Source organism: Staurois parvus, unplaced genomic scaffold (assembly GCF_062004578.1).
Source record: "Staurois parvus isolate SC_StPar_1 unplaced genomic scaffold, SC_StPar_1.0 ptg000548l, whole genome shotgun sequence".
Taxonomy (NCBI): Eukaryota; Metazoa; Chordata; class Amphibia; order Anura; family Ranidae; genus Staurois; species Staurois parvus.
The window spans coordinates 11,934,221-11,956,684 of NW_028318344.1; the positions used below are offsets into that span (position 1 = coordinate 11,934,221).

The 22,464-nt window shown below is 43.7% G+C and overlaps 1 protein-coding gene across 2 annotated transcripts in view; it reads right to left on the bottom strand.

The window, feature by feature from the left end:
- The window catches only part of LOC149451183 (serine/threonine-protein kinase BRSK2-like), a 425,864-nt gene extending 416,757 nt beyond the window's left edge, over positions 1-9,107 (bottom strand). The window contains exon 1 of one of the 2 annotated variants that reach the window (XM_089691016.1): positions 8,402-9,107. In XM_089691016.1, coding sequence (XP_089547142.1) covers positions 8,402-8,510 — 109 coding nt within the window. In that variant the 5' untranslated portion in view covers positions 8,511-9,107. The remainder of the gene's footprint in view (positions 1-8,401) is intronic. The other variant, XM_089691015.1, reaches the window with a different exon arrangement.
- Positions 9,108-22,464: the final 13,357 nt, after the last annotated feature.

The following is a 22,464-nucleotide window of genomic DNA, read 5'->3' on the forward strand; positions in this document are numbered from 1 at the left end:
ATGTCTGGAGCTGTGAAGGTGAGTGTCTTCTTTCTTGTCAGGGTGGGGGGGTTGGCAGTGTATGGGGGCGCTGGAAGTGGAAGGCTCTCTCGGGTGAGGTGTTGTTGGTCAATGTCAGACTCTTATCATGGGGGAGGGGGGTGTTTGTCAGTGTCAGAGTCTCTACATGGGGTGAGCCGATTTTTGTGTTGCCTAGGGCAGCACAAAACCTAAATACACCCCTGCATGTACATCAAACAGTGCAGTCCCTGCTTAACCCCTTTGCGCTGGCGCCTCCCGGCCCTTTAAGGGTTTCAGAAACCGGGAGGCGGGGTTTAGGGTCATGTGACCGCCGTGACATGCTGTCACGGCGGTCACATGATCAGGAAAGGTCCTGACTGAAAGAGGAGATCGGGACCTTTCCGTGTGTACCGGACATGTGTGCTGGGAGCACGCAGGGTACGCACTCTCAGCACATATGTTCTTTTTTAATAGAATGCAAATGAGCGGCCGCTCGGTGTCTAGGCCCAGATGCTGGGAGGCCGCACATTTGCATTCGGCCGACGTAAAGAGGTTAAAGACAGCTGTGAAAAAAACTATTACAGAACATGCCACCTGAAGAGTATAATTTTTGTCAATGACTGCCTATTGAAAGGGCTTTGCCCACATGCTTGCCCTGAAAGCATGAACATACAATTACTACACAGCACTAGGAAGCAAAAAGCAAAACTTGTATGTCAAATGGGCACATGCGTGCATACACATTTAGGGCACATCCACACCAGTTATGCGCAGAAACAGGCACCCCAAACGCATCTAACAAACATATGGGCACGGTGCAGACACCAAACTGCAGGGGACCACAACACCATGCAGTTTGGTGTGGCACGATTTCAAAAGATGCGTTTGCCATACTTTTTGCCTGCATTGTGGTGTGAACCAGACTTAAAAAAGATCACTGTAAACATTTTTTTAAAGCAATAACTCAAACTGATAACATTATTTACATCAAGGTGATCACAGTCGCTTTTAAATCCAAATGCATTTGACATGGAGCAATCAGGATCTGCATGTAACTTCAGCTGCCTCTACCTCTGGATCTAATGATAGTTCTAACATGCAGTTTTCACTAAACTCTGATTATACATTTCATCATCTCATAATCCATTTCAATTGCCCAGTTTACTGACAGGTGTACTTAACGTCGGTCCTTTCCTCGCTTTCACTAAAAATCACAGCAGCATACAGCTCTGCTTGCTGATATAAAATCATCTTTTATTCATTAGTTAAATCTTTTTTGCTTTTAGTGACAGCTACTGTTTTTCCACTTCCTGGTTTCTGTAAGGCACTGGTGATGTCACCCTGGCCTTACAGCTGCATCCTGTTCCTGTCACATGTTCCAGGAGGCAGACCAAGTGTCCTAGGCAGAGTTCCAGTAAGTAAAGGGAGATGGATTTATTTGCCCTTAGTAAAAATGGCCAATGTGAGAATAATGGGAAGGAAAAGAAAATGCAATTATTTATAAGTATCTGTTTGTAGATTGCCATTACTAAACATTCCTAAAGGTGACTTTGTTGTCATTTGTAAGCTAAGGTTGATGTTCAAAGGAAGTTTAAAGGTAACCTGCACTGCAGTTGATAACATATTGTACATAACTGCTGAAGAATCATGAAATGTAATATTAATAAAACTAACATTTCTATTTCAGTCTGCAGCCAGCTGTCAGTTTCTATAACTGCCAAAAGATTAAACCATCTAGTCACTACCTTGCAGCTATGGCAACTATGACAATAAAAGGGGCATTTTATATGCTGTATGCGTCTCGCACACCCACAAACATCTAATTCCTGCTCATGTGACTGGATCACTGCTTTTTACAACACTGCGACTGGTCATGTGATTCAGAAGTCAGAACATCCCACTTAACATTCCCACTTCCTTTAGTTTAAGAAGACAGTAGAACGATTTGTCGCGGCATCTACAGGGCGGAAGCAAGTAAAAATCTGAAATGACATATTGAAATCCTTGTAATGTAAATAACTGACTTAGAGAATGTTTTTATTTCTAAACATCTTTGCAATCATTTAGCAGGGACGTAGATAAGGAAGGGGTCAGGGGGGTTCAACACCCCCCCCCAAGAACATCCTGCCAATAATCAACTGCAATCAACTGTACTGACCCCAGAGTAGGGTGATGTGACGGGTGTTAATTGTCATAGTAAGGCATGTGTGCACTGCTGGGCTGGCATTCAGAAGCAGGCACTCACTCACTGATGTCTCTCTGTACACACCATCGGACCTGCACCACCCACAGGGAAGTGTGTGCTGTCAGGCTTGAATTGGGCCATGGGCTCAGGGAGGAAGCTGTTGGCTGAGCCTGGACTGTGACACTCATTGCCTTCTTACCCCAATCCAAAGCAGCAGCAGCACTGAGCAAAGCGGGAGCGTCTGTCCCACCCACTGTCGCTGTATTGCCATTGGCTCTCGCTCCTCCTTGCAGTTCCGTCCTGGTTGCCCAGAAGATCAACCACCTCCACCACTAGGCAGCAGCAGCACTGAGCAAAGGGGGAGTGGCTGGCATCTGCCCCGCCCACCACTCTGTTGCTATTGGATACAGTTCATCTTCCCGCCTTTGACTTGGGGGAGGAGATTTGCCTAGGTCCTCCACCAGTGCAGAACGCTGCCCACCACATGGATGACATGGCTGCTGTCCTCTGAGTCCTCTCCAGTCAGTCCAGACTCCAGGTGTGTGTGTCCCTCTTTCTCTTGTGTTCTCCTCAGGGCCAGGCTAGCTTACTACTGCTGCTGCTGCTGGTGAATTTCATTCAGACTCTAAAGCAGGCCATACATGGGTAGAATTCCAAACAATTTTTTAATCAAAAATCGAAAACATCGTTCGTTCTGTAATCCGATGATGCCACCAATGATTTAGAAAATAGCTTGTTTTTCACTAATTTTCCAGCATGCCCAATAAACGAAATGGGGAGGAAAATCGTTTGAAAATCGACCCATGCATGGCCGGCCTAAGAGATTGTGTGGAAAGAAACCAGTAAAGTTGGTGATTGAGGCTGGGCAGCTCAGTCTTCCACTGCTGTTACGTTAGGCCCTGGCCCTGTTGATATCTAGCAACTTGAGATCATGGGTGGAATCGCTGTGATTCTGCCTGTGATTCCAAATCGCACTTCAGTACTGGCAAAATGCAGCACACATGACATGTTTGTGTTCCATTCATTTTTAGTGGCATCAAAATGTATTGTGGTTTTGTCGTATTGTTAAGCGATTTATCGCACAACAAACACTCCAAAATCACACCACGTTTTGAGATGCCACTAAAAATGAACTGAAAACAAATGCATCACGTGTGTTGTGTTTTGCCAGTGTCAGCATTGTAGTGTGATTTGCAATCATGGGCAGAATCATGGGGATTCCGCACAGCACACAATCCCAAATCGCTAGATTTGAACAGCACCTTAATGACAATGACTGAGGCTGGGCTGAGTCTTCCAGTGCTGTTGTGTTAGGTCCTTGGCCAGTTCACATCTAGCGATTTGGAAATGTGGGTGAAATCACTGAAATTCTGCCTGTGATTCCAAATTGCATTTCAGTGCTGGCAAAACGCAACACACATGACGTGTTTGTGTTCCATTCATTTTTAGTGGCATCAAAATGTAGTGTGGTTTTGTCGTGATTGTTAAGCGATTTATCGCACAACAAACACTCCAAAATCACACCACGTATTGATGTGCCACTAAAACTGAATTGAACAAAACGAGTCACGAGTGTTGTGTTTTGCCAGTGTCAGCATTGTAGTGTGATTTGGACTCGTGGGCAGAATCGTGGGGATTCCGCACAGCACACAATCCCAAATCGCTAGATGTGAACAGCACCTTAATGACAGTGACTAGGGCTGGGCTGAGTCTTCCAGTGCTGTTGTGTTAGGTCCTTGGCCAGTTCACATCTAGCGATTTGGAAATGTGGGTGAAATCACTGAAATTCTGCCTGTGATTCCAAATAGCACTGCAATGCTGGAAAAATGCAGCACACATGATGTGTTTGTGTTCCATTCATTTTTAGTGGCACCAAAATGTAGTGTGGTTTTGTTGTGATTGTTAAGGGATGTATCGCATAATAAACACTCCAAAACCATACCACATTTGTGGTGCCACTAAAAATGAATGGAACACGTCACGTGTGCTGCGTTTTACCAGCATTGCAGTGCAATTTGGAGTTGTGGGCAAAATCTCGGCGATTCCGCCCACAATCCCAAATCACTAGATGTGAACAGGGTCTTAATGAAAGCCTGGGCTGAGCTTTCCATTGCTGTTGTGATACTGTTGCATTCTAATGTGAACCTAGGCTAATGGTACCTCCATGCATCTCCACTAAGCAGCAGTGTGTTTTTCTTTGCAGGTGCAGGACAGTGTGCGATTACACACCTTCCCACACCCTCTCAGATGGGAAACAACATTCTGTGATTACTTGAAAACTATTTTTTGTACCCATGTAGTGGAGTTGTGCCCACACTGCACAGGTTAACTGCTCGTTTTTGTCTAAGGCACGGGTGTCAAACTGGTGGCCCTCCAGCTGTTGCCAAACTATAAGTCCCATGAGGCATTGCAAGATTGACAGTTACAAGCATGGCTCCCAAAGGCAGAGGTATGATGGGACTTGTAGTTTTGCAACAGTTGGAGGGCCTCCAGTCTGACATCCCTGGTAAGGGATTACAGAGCAGAGATATACTTACCTAATCCTCCAATCCTCCCAAGACCCATCTCTGCCACTCCTGCCTCCTGCAGTCTAGTGGTCTTGTGCAGTGGACCATTCCTGATGTCATCACACCCATAGACCAGTTCTGGACATGAGGATGGCAGGATCAGTCCATCGCCGGACATGGCAAAGCGCCATTTTTCCGCAGGTTCAAAGGATTGGGTGAATATAAACTCTGCGTTCACCCATGTAAAAATCAAGAATTTAATCCATGCGGTGTGCATATTTAATTTTCATGAGGACTTGAGAAACACATAACATTTTCCTTTTTCCAATCTTCATGAATTTGGTGCAATTTTTGTTATTTAAAAATGTTTACTTGGTACCTGCTGCTGACACCCCCTCCCCCCGTGCAAAAAATGATCTATGGCCCTGTCATTTAGCACCAAGATATTGCTCCTCAGTCCTTTACCGAACACATAGAACTTTGCACATCAATCTATTTTCCAAGAACTCACAATCTTATGTCCATACCCCACACATATTATTATTATTATATTATTATACAGAATTTTATAGCACAAAAAAGGTTTGCTCAGCGCTGTACATTATAGTGGGGGACAGAACATGAGACAATACAGCAACAAACAATACACGAGGGGTTCAAGGGCCCTGCTCTTTTGAGCTTACAATCTAGAGGGGAAGGGATAGTGGTACAGGAGGAAGTGGCTGTGAGGGATGGAGTGGTAGGAGGAGTGGAGGAGTTAGGTGAGGGTGGGGTAGGCTTCCCTGAAGAGATGGGTTTTCAGGGTGCGCTTAAAGGTGAGGAGGGTAGGTGACAGTCTGATGGATTGGGGTATTGAGTTCCAGAGGATGGGGGAAGTCCTGGAGAAGTCCTGCAGTCAGGCAAGGGAGGAGGAGACCAGTTAGCTAGAAAGTAGGAGGGGGGTCAAATGTGATATCCAAAGCAACAAGGCAAGCTTGCTGTCCACTAAACCACAAGGCTAGACCTCTGTGCCTTTACCTGCATTTTAGGTAATACAAAACTACTGTAAAGTCAACCAAGCAAAGAAATGATATGAATTATATATCCATCATGCCAAGTATGTGAAAAGTAGCAACTAAATCTAATAGTAATTATACACATGGTTGAAAAACATACCTTTGATTTGTGAGTTTGTTGACTATTTGATCTGCAGAAAACAGCTTGACCTTTTCACATCTAACCTTATATAAAATGTAATTTTGTGTATTAATAGGCTCAGCTCTGCCTGGTGCCATCATGCTATGGATGCTTACTATTTTACAGCATATTCCTATATCTAGTACATTTAATGACCTTGATTTTACCATCACATGTTGATTGTTGTGTCATGTGGAAATTTGTGGACATACCAAGCATCCTTACCTTACGTTCACATGTCTAAACTGAGATATTTTGTTATTTTGCCTTATGTTGTTCACAAAGTTCTAAAGAAAACCATGCCTACCTCCAACAAAATAGTTGGGATAGGTAGGAGGTGGTCATGTAGTGGTGATGTTGGAGAGGCAGAAGTAGCAGTGTACACAACCCATGAAACAGTGCCAGGTATGGTAAGCACAGATTGCAGCAACTGTTTATGCTTTCTGGCTTTGGCATTACAGGATTTTTTTTTTTTATCTTGCCGGTATTACAGTTATTTGTGATTATCTCATTCTTGAGTCTTGCTCTTATCTAAGCATTCATTTTACTGAGGCCTGTGTATGACGTGACCTTTACTCAGTCAATAATCTCTCATGCGTTTTTGGAGATCCATACTCAAGCATCTCAAGGTCTTTTCAGCATCTACTTTAACATAAACATTTGAATAGTATTGTGTCGTCTATTGAAATCATTATGCATTTGGCTATCAACTCTCCATTATAGTAGGCTTGTCCCATACACTGAATGCTTTGCCCTGCATGTGAATACTGCATTGAAGCAGAAAGTCATTCAACTCTATAAGCATCCCAAGCGGGCCGCAAGCCATTCAGTGCATTCAATCTACACTTTCTCCTTCAGACACACATTATACAAACGCAATGTACATACTGCAAAGTAAACATACAAATGCTGTATTATAGGTTCTCTTTTTTAGGAGGAATGAAGGTGGTTTGGTTATTAGGACATTACACATCATGTATGAAAGCAGGCAGCAATCTGGTTTGGCCACTAAATAAAAGTGTCATTCCATTTTCTGTTAGCCCCAAGAGAATTAAAGACCCTTTCTGTGTCGAAGAATCCCTGTCATGGGCTAAAGAAGAGAGGGCTAGTGAGGTGCTGATGTGTTGATGATTAGAAATTATTTGAGATGTCAGCACAGCTGGAGGCTGAAGCACTATATATGTCAATGATAGCCCTTTATCATATTTGATCATTACATCAGAGACTAAAACCATGAGATGAGTACTGCAGAGGAACTGATATCTATCTATATATATATATATATATATATATATATATATATATATATATATACTGCAGGTCCCCAGAGTCCCCAGAGCAAGATGCTGATGTACAGTATAATGCAGTTCCATACAGCAGGATCCCATATATAATGCAGGTCTAAATAGCAGAGCAGCTAATAAATTATTTAAACCAACGAAAGACATAACCCTATATAATCCTAGAAGGCAGAACCAAAGCTGCCAAAAAACAGCCCTAACTCATTAGGAAATATAGAAAAGAAGCACACGTGACATTAAATATTATTTGCACACTGCAAAAAAGTTCATCAGAGATTTATAGAAGGAAAGCTATGTACAAAAGTTGAATTTGCAGCAGAGGAAAGTCATTTAAACAGCAGTGACAGAAGCTGTAAACTACACATATGGCGAGAATGTCAAAACTAATTATACAGTAAGCATGTAATAGGGGACATCCCTATAAAAGGTCCCTAGAAACGTAAGAAGACACAACAGTCTTATTATAGTCATCAGAGAATAGAACCCTCATTAAAACCAAAATAAAGCCCTCCTATGACTGGAAGGAGCCTGCAAGTCATAGAATGGATCCTTCACAACATGATCACATCACCGAACAGAACCATCACATCCCAACCGGCAGCCTTCACATGACAGAAGGCAGAACACAACACTTGTATGACATTATGAGCTATCCCATCACAGATCAGCAGTCATCTATCCCATCACAGATCAGCAGCATTACATCACTGGGCACACCATTTCCACCAAAGCTCAGAAACATAGCATCCCAGGCAGGACTTGTGCTATAGATACAAGCAGAATACACCAGCAAGTGTCATATTTAATTTAGAAGAAGAACAATGTAGGAGTCTAGCAAGATTAGAGATTATAGAGCATTATGCACTGTCATGTTATAATCCATGCATACTAAGCAGACAGATCCTGCAGCTTTGGGTAGGCTGAGGGATTTAGTGATGTCCCCTTATTCCTAACCAGGACCAGGTTAGAGAAATCTCCTCCATAGGAAGCTCTGCAGAGATGGAGGTTTAACTCCATTAGTTGATCCAGCAGCCACACAAGGCTCACAACTCTACCTGGTCATCTCAACCTCCCTTGGAAATATCTACTACTGGCTCAACGTATCCAGCTAGTGCCCTGCGTTACACATCTGACATCGCCAAGGGCAGCAATACCATGCAAATACCATCATCATCATCATCATCATCATCATTAAAGCAAATCATCCTCAAGTAGTAAGAATGAAGGCCCACCTGTCTGTCCTTTGCCAAGTGTCTTTTCCAGTCTGTAGGGTCCAACGTATTGGGCATGTTGCTGTTGCTGGTACGGGTGAATTCCACCTGCCTCCTTGCCACTGGACATGGCTCCTGAATATGATCCCCCTTCTTAAAAAAAATATAATACAGGCCTGTCCTTTTCTCCCAGGCTAGAACAAAAGAGCAGGGGGAGATAGACAGTGCAGGGGATGGACTGTCCTCTTCCCTGCCACTCTTCTTCAAGGATCCCCTTCTATTTATTTTTTCTTGTAATTTTTTTTACTACGAGTTCTCTTCTTTTTTTTTTTTTAAATGGGGGGGTAGAAGGGGGAAATTGATCTGTGCTCCTCTTTGCTGATGCATCCAAGGGGGAGGGGGGGAGTGGGGAGAGAGAGGAAGGGGGAGGGTGGAGGGGAAGCTACACTCCTGGTACCAGCATCATCAGGAGGAAGGCAGCCCTGGCTACTGCTGGATGCAGATCGGATCTTCAGGCTGCTGCTGCTGTTTTTGATGATGTATTCAGGCCCCCTCCTTCCAGGCTTTTCTTCTGTAATCTCTGTCTCTCTCTCTCTCTTCCTCCTCTGTAATGTGCAGGCTGCTCTCTCTTTCTCTCTCTCTCCTTACATCAGCATCCGGGGATTCAGTGACAGCTACAATTAGTTTAACCCTTCCCTTGACTGGCTCTCCTGAGCTCCACTCCCCACCTCCACCCACATGCACACTCAGTCCCTGCAGCCTGCTGGGGAGGCACCAGCTGTAGTCAGATAGTCACACAGCAGACAGTACAGTGAAAGCGAATGGCGTTTGGGGGAGGGGTGAAGACCTCACAAATTAGTTTAGGTTATTAGCCATTCACAATCTGAAACCAGCTGGGAGATCTGAACCACTAAACGCATGGAAAAAGATGGGGATGGCGAGCAAGTGTTCAGAAATAAAATACATCTCCGGGAGGGAAGGACTGTGGGGAGGAAAGCTCCACATTTATTATTCAGCAAAGACCTTTAAATGTATTGCTTGGGCCATTTCGTCATCCGCTAGCAGCTCAGATACACCAACTATGATTTATTTGGGAGGGTGACTGATGACATTAATTACTTGCCTTAGCCCCAGGTAACAAACCAAGCATACTGTTTCTTCAATAGGAAGTAATCTAATACTGGAACATTGTATCACAGGCCTCTGATTATAAGATTTACCAATAATTTGTCTAAATGACCATACAATGGCTGCAAAGGTCTTTGCTGAACAGAGGCTTCAGTATAAATACAATTGGTGGGCCATGCTTTGGACAATTTCCTATACATTTGGATAACATCAAAACAAGCTTAAAATTCTTTATCAACGTAAACTGTAGCCACTAAGCAAAATTTGTCAAAGTGATGTATACTTTCTTTTTTGCCTTTATTGGTGATCTAATTGCCCTTGACTCTAAAAGATGACTGAATTGATAACTCTATTTGAAAATAAGTGTCTGCCCAAATAGTTAAGCCAACTAGTTGCTAAAACATTTCAACTCATATGTCACGTTTCTATTGTCAGCAGAAATGTTTGTAATTGAAGCACTTCAATTGCTAGTTTATCGATCTTTTACATTATTATTACACAGCATTTATATAGCGCCAACGGTTTGCTCAGCGCTGTACATTACAATGGGAGACAATACCTGAGACAGTACAGTAACAATACAATAAAATACACGAGGGGTTCGAGGGCCCTGCTCCTTGGAGCTTACAATCTAGAAGGCAGCATGAATTCCAATCAAGTTTTCTGGAACATGGGTCCAGTGCATCCAGGCTTCCTCTGGTTTCTTTGGTAATTTTCCACTAAAGTCTGCTTTACAAGTAGGATGAATAGAGAAACTGCCTGTGTAATACAAGGGAGAACCAGTGTAAAGGTGTGAAGGATAGAGCTGCCGCAGATGGTTTTGGTGTAGGTGTGCCGCAATCTCGGAATGTATGGAGATCAAATACCACTTATCACAATCTTGCATAATGAAGGTTCGGGAGAAGTGACAGGTTGCACAGTTTTAGTTGATTAACAATTTATTTAATCTAATATTGCAAAGGTTCATTGCACTACAGGACCATTAGCATAGATCAGTGGTGGGCAACCTTTTTTTTCAACTGAGCCAAATCTCGCCAAAACCACGATTGAAATTTATTTTGAGAGCCACATTTTTAAAACTGAAAATACATCTCCCATATAGTAATTCATCCCCCATAGTAATTCATCCCCCATAGAGTAATTCATCCCCCATAGAGTAATTCATCCCCCATATAGTAATTCATCCCCCATATAGCAATTCATCCCCCATATAGCAATTCATCCCCCATATAGTAATTCATCCCCCATATAGTAATTCATCCCCCATAGTAATTCATCCCCCATATAGTAATTCATCCCCCATAGTAATTCATCCCCCATATAGTAATTCATCCCCCATAGTAATTCATCCCCCATATAGTAATTCATCCCCCATAGTAATTCATCCCCCCCATAGTAATTCATCTCCCATATAGTAATTCATCCCCCATATAGTAATTCATCCCCCATATAGTAAGTCCCCCATATAGTAAGTCCCCCATATAGTAAGTCCCCCCCCATATAGTAAGTCCCCCCCCATATAGTAAGTCCCCCATATAGTAATTCATCCCCCATATAGTAAGTCCCCCCCCATATAGTAAGTCCCCCATATAGTAATTCATCCCCCATATAGTAAGTCCCCCCCCATATAGTAAGTCCCCCCATATAGTAAGTCCCCCATATTGTAATTCATCCCCCATATAGTAAGTCCCCCCTGTGTCAATTCACTTACCTTTGCTCCGCGCGTTCCTCTCGCCGTGCTTCCCACGCCGTTCTGGTCTTCAGGGCGGACTGTGAGAGGAGAGGAGTTCGTCACGCTGCCCCGCCTACATCCTGGCTGCCCCGCCTACATCCTGACAGCTGCAGAGTCCTGACTTTTGGGGCGGCCGCCCGAGAGGAGGGAGGGGAACGGGCGGCCGTCCGAGAGGAGGGAGGGGAGGTGAGGGGGCGGCCGCCCTGCACACGCCCGTCCGAGAGGAGGGAGAGGAGGGAGGGGAGCGGGCGCCCGGCACACAGAAGAGCCGCATTTAAGCTTGTAAAGAGCCGCATGTGGCTCGCGAGCCGCGGCTTGCCGACCACTGGCATAGATCATCCAGCAGGCACTGAATAGTTTATGTGAAAAACGAGTGAAAAGACCTCATAAGGTATGTCCACTTTACCTACAGCAGAAGAGGGTGGTCAGATACAACAAATAAACCATTGATTTGACAAATTAGTCTATAAGTAGGTAGGTCTAAAGCCTAGTATACACTGTGAGAAAATTGTACAAACGTTCGTCCGATTTTCCACAAAAGTGCGTATCATGATGTAATCAGAATGGTATTGATTTATAAGAAAATTCTCGGCTGACAAAGGCAAACATAGGCAAACATAGCAACGTACTCAGGGGCGGACTGACCATTTGGAAACTCGGGCACTGCCCGAGGGCCCGGGGTCAGTAGGGGGCCACATGAGATGCCCCTGGTACCTTTTTCATAGGCTTTTCTGAGTTTGGGCAAGGACACAGGGGCCCCATGATCCCCTATTGCCCGGGGGCCCCATGAGTTGTCAGTCCGCCCCTGTACGTACTAGCGTAATAGAAGAGGAAGTGTAGGGTCGTTCTGTGCTTCTGATCATGCGTGTTTTTTTCTATTCGATTATTTCCATATGATTAAGGTACACATTAAACAAAAATTGGACGTTGTGTTCACATTCAATAAAAATTTTCTAGCTTGCACCTTCAGTTTTAGTCATCTGAAAAGTCAGAATCAGCTGTTGAAAGCACTGTATTAAGGATCAGATAATCGTCCGATCGTTCTGCGTACGGAAATTTTTGTACAATTTTCTTATTATGTGTATGACCCATAAAACTGGCCATACATGGTACAGTTTTTTTTTTTGTTCAGTCAGTGGGTTGAACAAAAAAATTTGACCCAATTCCCCTATCCACATATTCAAGGTGGATAAGGGGGCCCTGCCCACTGTGACCAGGGGCGGACTGACAACTCATGGGGCCCCCGGGCAATAGGAAATTATGGGGCCTCTGTGCCCTTGCCCAAACTCCAAAAAGCCTATGAAAAAAGTACCAGGGGCATCTCATGGGGCCCCCTACTGACCCCGGGCCCTCGGGCAGTGCCCGAGTTTCCAAATGGTCAGTCCGCCCCTGACTGTGACATTGTATTCTGAGAGCAGGGAGTTTTCCCCTCCATCAGAATACATATATACATATACAGGCGTACCTCGGTTTATGAATTTAATTCATTCTGCGGAACTTTTTGTATTGCGAAAAATTTGTAAACCGAAACGCGGTTTCCCATAGGAATGCATTGAAAACCAATTAATCCGTTCCGGAGATCAGAAAAAAGTAAAAAAAAAGTTTATCTGTTCAAAACTCTTTATAAAGTGCACTTTAAAGGCATAGTACTGTACAGGGACATGATTAAAAAAAAATTGTAAATGCATTGAAAACCAATTAGTCCGTTTCTATTGCAAAAAAAAATCATAAACTGAGCCATTATTTTCAATGGATTTTCATTTGTAAACCAAAAATTATGTTAACTGAGGCGTTTATAAACTGAGGTATGCCTGTACTGGCATGGCAGTTGAACAGAAATTGATCTATAGATGTGGCCTTGCATAGAAATGTGTTCCTGCTGAATCCATGTATGGCCAGCTTAAGTGTATTGTACAGAAACCCCCGGAAGCTTCCATTAACATACCATACACTTTACAATTTGGTTGCACAATGTCTGTATAACCTTCTTTATGCTTACCAAAACTACTGTATGTAAATATGATAGTCTACCTAAACAATCTGTACAATTAGTCAGGCCCTTGCACAGCAACGTTGTTAGTAAATCTAAAGGAAATTGTACATGAAAATGTAATTTAAAAATGTAATTTGTATTAACCACTTGCCCTCCTGAGGATTTACCCCCCTTCCTGACCAGGCCATTTTTTGTGTTACGGCACTGCATTACTTTAATTAACAATTGCATGATCATGCAACGCTGCACTCAAACTAAATTTATGTCCTTTTTTTCCCACAAATTGAGCTTTCTTTTGGTGGTATTTGATCGCCTGTGCGTTTTTTATTTTTTGTTATTACACATGTCTAGTAAAAAATTAAAAAAAAACTAATTTCGTCATAAATTTAGGCCAAAATGTATTCTGCGAAATGTCTTTGCTAAAAAAAATCCCAATATGTGTAAATTAATTGGTTTACGTGAAAGTTATAGCATTTACAAATGGCAATATATATACTGGGATTTTTTTAAAAATAATTTTTACTAGTAATGGCGGTGATCAGCGACTTATAGCAGGACTGCAGCGGACATTCTGACACTGGGGGGAACTGACTTGGTGTCACTGACATCCCCAGTGACACCAATACAGTGATCAGTGCTAAAAAAAAACCACTGACACTACTAATGGCACTGGGCGGGAAGGGGTTAATATGAGAGGCAATCAAAGGGTTAACTGTGTGCTGGGTGTGTTTTACTACGGGGTGGTGTCTGTGTGCTTCAATGCTTTGGATGGCGGTGCAGTGCCCTCTCTTCTCTCCCTGAACCGACAGGGGGAGGCAGTGGGGGGGTGCAGGCACATTCACAATCCGAAATAGAAAGCAACGTAAAGTTACATTGCTTTGCCCAGAGCCATTGCTCGCCCGTGCAATGCGGGCAGGTGGTCGGCAACCTTAAAAAAATTTTAAAATTCTCAATCCAGTATTTTTTATTTTCTCTTATTAGGAAAAAAACACTTTTATCAAAGTAGTGTGATGTTACCATAATAACATTGTACTACTTTGGGGGCTGATCAGGATTTGTTTTCCTTTTTTACACTTAGCATTGAAGCAGCAATGAAGATCATTGCTCTGCAATGCAAAGCTTGCTTTGAACTGTCATGAATGAGTTAAGTTCATGACAATTCAATATAATAGTGATCTGTGATTGGCTAGAGCTGGTCACATGGTACAGGGTGCTGTGATTGGCCCCATGTATCATGTGAGAGCTGCGAGCCAATCACAGATCACCAGGAAGAGAAGCAGAGAAACCAGGTTTCTCCTGCAAACATACCACGTCAATTTGTTGCGATTTGAGGTGATGAAAAACTTTAGACCACTTCTGAAGCAAATTGAAGCCTTGAATATTTTGTGAATGTACTTTCAAGAGGGGTGAGGCCACGGCAGGATCGTCGTAGCACTCTACGTCAGCTAACAATTTCCACTCCCAATGACAGTCGGACCATGGCGTCCTGAAACCCCGCATAAAACAAGTATGTACAATAGCACAGTCATATCACACAAATGGTGGTGAAGTGAATCCTACACTTGAAGGATACCAGTTGGGGGTGGCTCTACCACTGGACACATGGCTGCAAATGAATACATCAAAAGCATAAGCCCTCAGGGAGCAAAAAGGCAATAAACACAACATAGAGGAGTCCCAGAGTAATAAAAGTATGAGTCCCCGGATGTGGGTACATCCATGGAAACCTCCCCATTGGAAACCCAGCTAAGCTTGGGGGCCCAACCCCCTCTGGTGGGATGACTACAGGCTGCCGTGGTACCCAACAATTGCAACCAGGTGGTCCCCTACCCAACTTCCCAGTAGAACCAACATCCTGGCACCCAACTAGGGCCTACCTGAGCCAACCTCCCTCCCTGGAGCCCGAGCGAACTATCCCATTCCACTAATGGGAACCCAACCAATGTCGCCCGGACCCGTGGCAGGTTGCAATGGCAAAAAGTCATAGACCTCAAGTCCAGGAGGTGACCCCCCCACTCAAAGACAGAACCCAAGGGAGCTAGTCGGACCAGGCCCAATCCTAGAACACTATCAAACTGGGAATGTCTAAAAGGCCAAACTCATAGCCCCGTCAGGAGAGTCCATCAGTGAAACACAATGGGGGAAGTCCTGGATACAGCTTCAGCCCAGAGAATAGTAGGATGGACTTGATCATAAAAGGGGTCTGAGGGAGGGACCTCTTCCTGTTGGATGTCTTCTCCCAGAGGCGGCCCAGAGGAAGCGGCCTCACTTGGAATCCGGATGAATGATTCGGGCTCTGTGTAGCGCCTCCCGGCGGAAGAAGTTGTAAAGATTCTAGGAGACAGTGGGCCCTGGTAGTTGAAGGTGAGGCAAAATGGAAAGCCCCATACGTATTTAATTCTGCAATTCACCAGGACCACAGTGAAAGGCTTCAACTGGCGGCGCTTCTGAAGAGTGATCTGAGAGAGGTCCTCAAAGAGCTGGTAGCGATGTCCCTGGGAGCTGAGATCCGGGTCATCTCTGGCCGCCAAGAGGATAGTTTCCTTAGTGCGGTAGTAGGTAAATTTGATGATAATGTCTCTTGGGGACCCCTCTGGTCGTCTGAGACCCAATGCACGATGTATGCGGTCAAATTCGAGTCGGTCAATGGGAATAGCGAGAGTCAGCTCCTGAAACAAGGCAGTAGCGGTTGAGGTGAGATCCGCGATGGTTTCTGGAATACCCCATAAGTGTAGGTTGGCACGGTGGGAACGGTTTTCGAAATCCTCAAGTCGGAGCAGTATGTCTGCCAATTCTCTCTTAAGGTTGCACAAATCCTATTCATGGCCCTCAATGACTGTGGCTACAGCATCCATTTTATCCTCAAGATCTTTCGTCCGGTTGCCCAATTCCCTAATTTCTCGTGAAAGATGTTCTGCCAGTTTGCAAGTAGCAGAGTACAACTCCGTCTGTAGCATGGACTTGAAGCGACCCTGGAATCCAGCATCCCTCAGGGGTGGAGCGGCGGCATGGGGCCCAAAATCTAGGCCGGGGCTTCAGTTGCTGGCGTTGGAGGCTCGGGCGGCCATCGTTTTCTTGCCTATCAGGGTGGAGGGTAGCAGCGATCTGGGGCTGTAGGAAGCCGGCGGCCACCGGAGAGTCGGCAGGTCAGTCGACGTGTCCGGTGGATGAGGGGCGCGCCTACCGAGCTGCCATCTTCAAAGGTGCTCACAAGGGCCCCCGACAATGTATAAATTTTAACCGCTTAAGGACCACACTATAGCAGATATACTGCTACAGGGCAGCACCTGTGCTAAAAATCACGTATATTATTATTATTATTATTACTATTATACAGGATTTATATAGTGCCAACAGTTTGCGCAACACTTTACAAAATGAAGACATTACAGTTACAATACAATTTGGTACAAGAGGAAACAGAGGGCCTTGCTCGTTAGAGTTTACAATCTAGGACAGGGGTGGGCAAACTTTTTGACTTGAGGGCCGCAATGGGCTCATATATTGGACCCGGGGGCCGGACCAAGAGTAGATGAATGATGTGTATGTGTCATCCATAGTAAGTATAGTAATATTCCCCCACAGTAAGCATAGTAATTAATCCCCCATATAGTAATTCATCCCCCATAGTAATTCATCCCCCATATAGTAATTCATCCCCCATAGTAATTCATCCCCCATATAGTAATTCATCCCCCATAGTAATTCATCCCCCATATAGTAATTCATCCCCCATAGTAATTCATCCCCCATATAGTAATTCATCCCCCCTATAATAATTCATCCCCCATATAGTAATTCATCCCCCATATAGTAATTCATTCCCCCTATAGTAATCCATTCCCCATATTAATTCATCCCCCATATTAATTCATCCCCCATATTAATTCATCCCTCACAGTACTATTCCCCCCCAAGTAGTAAGCCAAGTCCCCCCTGTGTCAATTCACTTACCTTTGCTCCGTGCGTTCCTCTCGCCGTGTTCCCGCGCCGTTCCGGTCTTCAGGGCGGACTGTGAGAGGAGCCTAGCTCCCCTCACGTTCGTCAAGCTGCCCCGCCTACACATCCTGACAGCCAATGTATCACGCTCCGCGGGCCGGATTAAAAGGTCCGCCGGGCCATATACGGCCCGCGGTCCGTAGTTTGCCTATTGCTGATCTAGGAGGAAGGGTTGAGTGATACAAAAAGTAATAGCTGTGGGGGGGTGAGCTGATGGAGGAAATAAATGGCAGTTTACTAATTAGAAGCAGGATAGGCTTCTTTAAAGAGAAAGGTTTTCAGGAATTGTCTAAAGCTGGATAGATTAGGAGATAGCCGGACAGATTGGGGTGGGGAGTTCCATAGGATGGGAGAAGCTCTGGAGAAGTCCTAGAGGCAAGCATGGGAGGAGGTGACATGGGAACTAGAGATCAGGAGGTCTTGGGAGGATCGAAAAGAATGGTTTGGTTGATATTTTGAGACCAGGTTAGTGATGTAGCTGGGGGCAGAGTTGTGGATGGCTTTGTAAGTTGTTGTTAGTATTTAGAATTTTATTTGTTGGGTGAGTGGAAGCCAGTGGAGGGATTGGCAGAGAATATACATGATTTTGCATTTCCGGGTAGGCGACACGCGCCCCCTACAAACAATCTTCCTCCCTGTCAGCTTGAGCACACTGCCTGGGATGGCTGTGCACAGTATAGCCATCCCAATCAGTGTGCTTACAGTAAAGAACACACACCCGCCCCCTAGTAAAACACACACAGCACAGAGTTAACCCTTTGATTGCCCCTCACATTAACCCCTTCCTGCTCAGTGCCATTAGTACAGTGTCAGTGCTTTTTTTAGCACTGGTCACTGTATTGGTATCACTGGAGATGTCAGTGACAGCAAGTTAGTCCCCCCCCCAGTGTCAGAATATCCGCCGCAGTCCTGATAAAAGTCGCTGATCGCCGCCATTACTAGCAGAAAAAAAAAGAAAATCCCATTATCTATACCGCCATTTGTAAACGCTATAACTTTTAGGTAAACCAATTAATTTACACCTATTTTAATTTTTTTTTTTAGCAAAGACATGTCGCAGAATACATTTTGGCCTAAAGTTATGATGAAATTTGATTTTTTTTAAATTTTTTACTGGACATGTTTATCAGCAAAAAGTCAAAAATATTGTTTTTGTCAGTCTTTTTTTTGCTTATAGCGCAAAAGATAAAAAATGCAGAGGCGATCAAATACCAGTGAAAGAAAGCTCAATTTGTGGGAAAAAAAAATACATAAATTTCATTTGGGTGCAGTGTTGCATGACCCTGCAATTGTCAGTTAAAGTAACGCAGCGCTGTAACGCAAAAAATGGCCTGGTCATGAAAGGGGGTAAATCCTCTGGAGGACAAATGGTTAATAATAGCTACTATTATTTATTCTTATTATTATTGTTGTTTTTATTATTATTATTAACCGGTTGCAGTACATTTACTGCGGCAGGGTGGCACTGCTGCGCAAAATCACGTATATATACATGATTTTGCATATCGGGTAGGGGGCACGCTCCAGGCGTGTGAACGCCCTACCCGCGCTGCTGATCGCAGCCATGGTTGTCAATCACTGAGTCCCGGCTGGTGATTACCCGCCGGAGCCCAGCGATTATCGGCAAACACTGACAGAGAGGACAGCTGCAGTGTTTACACTGCAGTTCTCCTCCCTATCGGTTTCCAGCACACTGTTCCAGAGAGCAGAGCTTAGCTTTCCGGGACAGAGTGTTCCTGTGAAGCACACACCCCCGTCCCCTAGTGAAAAATTCCCCTCACACAGTTAACCCTTTGTTAGCCACAAAATTCCTCCCCAGTGCTGATCACTGTATTGGTGTCACTGGGGATGTCAGTGACCCGAAGTCAGTTCCCCCCAGTGTCAAAATATCCGCTGCGGTCCTGCCATAAGTCGCTGATCGCCGCCATTATTAGTATAAAAAAAAATAAACATACCAGTATATATACCGCCATTTCTAAACCCTATAACTTTCATGTAAACCAATTAAATTACACGTATTGGGTTTTTTTTTAGCAAAGACATGTCACAGAATACATTTTGGCGTAAATTTATGACAAAATTTGATTTTTAAATTTTTTTACTGGACATGTTTTATAGCAAATAGTCCAAATATTGTTTTTTTTCTCAAAATTGTCGGTCTTTTTTTATAGCGCAAAAAATGCAAGGGCGATCAAATACCACTTAAAGAAAGCTCAATTCATGTGGGAAAAAAGGACATAAATTTAATTTGGGTGCAGTGTTGCATGACAGCGCAATTGTTAGTTAAAGCAACACAGCGATGTGACACAAACTGCTTATGTAACGTGCTCCGTGTTTTCACACCCCTCCCAGATAGCGTCAGGTTGCCCATCAGTACACCAGTAATCACATTTAACCCCTCGATTGCCAGGAACATGCTCATACACAATAATCCTCCATTGCTAGTATAGTGTCTGAACAGATCAATATCTTTGATCAGATCAGCACTATACCAGCATTCAGATTAGTATAGCGTCGACAAAAATGCAGCATTAGCGGGATCAGCCCCAGCACCTGCCAGCACCTGCGTTTAGCCCCTACGCTTACCCCCTCCCCTCTCCCCCAGCAAGTGCAGTGTCAGTAGATCACTGTCACTTGATATGTTGCACACAAAACCGCAGTGTTTCGTAGAATCAGGCCTGATCTTTGTTAGCACTTGCCAGTAAATTTTGATGACTCTCATACGCAGCACAGTGCCAGTACTAGTGCCACGCTACCGTTTGGTGAACTGGCGAGCACCAGTACATCCTGGTCTTTCACATACCTCTAAGATTGTAAGCGCTAAGCCTCTTGTATTGAACTGTATTGTTGCTGTATTGTCTCCCGTTATATTGTAAAGCGCTGAGCAAACTGTTGGCGCTATATAAATCCTGTATAATAATAATAATGCCAGCACTGCAATATGACTTGGTGATGTGGCGAGTCCCATAAGTGCAGTACAAGCTGGTGCAGTGCCGAGCACAAGTATTGTCCCGCAACCACCAGGAATTCTCACAGAGGCCCATAGAGCCCCTAGTATCCTTCTGGATCTGCTTGCAAATTCTGATTGGCAGCCCACAAATTCTGCAGCACACTTACTTCCCCCATTCACTGTCCAATTCAGGTGGAAACAGCAAATTTAAATACTCCCCTTGATTTTGTGGAGCTGTTTTTCATGGAAGATCTGTATGCATTGATTGTGGATCAAAGCAATTTATATGCACAACAATTTATCGCTGCCAATCCAAATTCAAACCTTGCCAGACCATTCGCATGGAAACCCATTACGGTTTCCGAATTTAAATTTTTTTTGGGCCTAACCCTCAACATGGGCATTACTAAAAAAAATGAGTTGCGGTTGTATTGGTCCACAGACCCGATTCATCATATGCCGTGTTCTCTGCTGCCATGGCTAGGCAAAGATATGAGAGTATAATGTGTTTTATGCATTTCAACGACAATACACTCTGTCGTCCTCGGGGTGACCCTAAATTTGACCGGCTCAACAAAATTCAGCCCCTCGTAAATCACCTTAACCAAAAATTTTCAGATGTCTATACTCCCCAGCAAAAAATCTTTCGTTGTTCAGTCCCTCATTAATTTTTCTGGCCTCTTTGCATTCAACAATGGGGTACCACTTATACGTCGACAATTCAAGCGTGCCACTATTTAGACATTTGTACAATCTTGGAACTGGCGCATGTGGCACCGTGTGACTTAATGTGTGCCCACCATTAGAAGTGGGTAGATGCAGGGCGGTATATTCTAATGGTGGGCATACCACATACTTTTTCTGGCAGAGATTTCTTCTCTTCTTTCATTCAGCCCACAAGCTGCATACAAAAAAAAAAGAACATAGCATATACACCCAACAAGGATCAGCGATGTACTGGTACATCACTGGGCTTTGAATGGTTATACCAGGATGATGCCTACAGCTGCAGGCATCATCCTGGTATCATTTTTTTCAGCCAGTGATCAGCTTTAATGTAAAAGCAATAATAGTGGCTAATTAGCTGAAGGATTGCTTTTACAAGCAGCGGGAGATCATGCCCCCCCCCCATTCCCCCGCTGCCTTCCACGGCCTTCTCGGACAGTCCTGTGCCATCAGGGGAACCTGAGAATGCAGCCGGTGTTTCTGCCAGCTGACCATAGAGCTGACTGGAGACCAGAATGGTGCCAATCATCTCTGTAGTCTAAGAAATTGGAAGCTACGAGCATTTCATCACTTCAGTTTTGCAGGATATAAACAGCACCATTTGTAAATTGGGAAAGCATCTGATCACACCAATCTTAGTTTGATTAGATAATGTAAGGGCAGAGGAGATATCTAGAGTCTGATAGACCCCAGATTTCTCAAAAAAGAATATATGACAATGCCCATTGAAGTTACAGGGGATATTTGCATTCCCTGTGATAGCATTAAAAGTGATAAAAAAAATGAAATGGACAGTGCAAAAATAATTAAAAATAACTTTTAAAACCCCTGTGCCGGTATGTAAATAGCGGTTGCACCATGCATGTGAGGTATCGCCGTGAACGTCAGATCAAGGGCAGTAACACTAGACCGCATCTGTAAATCTAAAATGGTAGCTTGTAAAGGCTTTTAAAACATTGGCTATGGATATTAAAAATGTATGCTGTTTGTCGCAATTGCAAGGGGCATGCACAGTTTTTAATCATGTCATGTCTGGTATCTATTTACTCGGCATACCATCATCTTTTATATTTCACCAAATAATTGGCTAATATATTGTGTTTTTGTGCAGTAAATGTAAAAAAAGTGTTTTGTTTTTTTTTTAATTTGCATTTGAAAAATCACTGCGCGAGTACTATGTGACATAAAAAATTGTAGTACCCACCATTTTATTCACTAGGGTGTCTGCTTTAAAAAAAATATAATGTTTGGGGGTTTAAATTAATTTCCTAGCAAAAAATACAGATTTTTTTTCATGTGAACAAAAAGTGTCAGAAAAGGCTTGATCTTCAGGTGGTTAGAAGAGTGAATGATATGTGGCATAAACTAATAATGCTGGGCATAAAATGCCCCCACCCCCCAAAATGACCCATTTTTGGAAAGTAGACACTCCAAACTATTTGCTGAGAGGCATGTTGAGTCAATAGACTAATTTATTTTTTTACCACAAATTTTTGGAAAATAATTTTTTTTTTTTTTTTTTTACACAAAATTGTCACTTAAATGATTTACTGCTC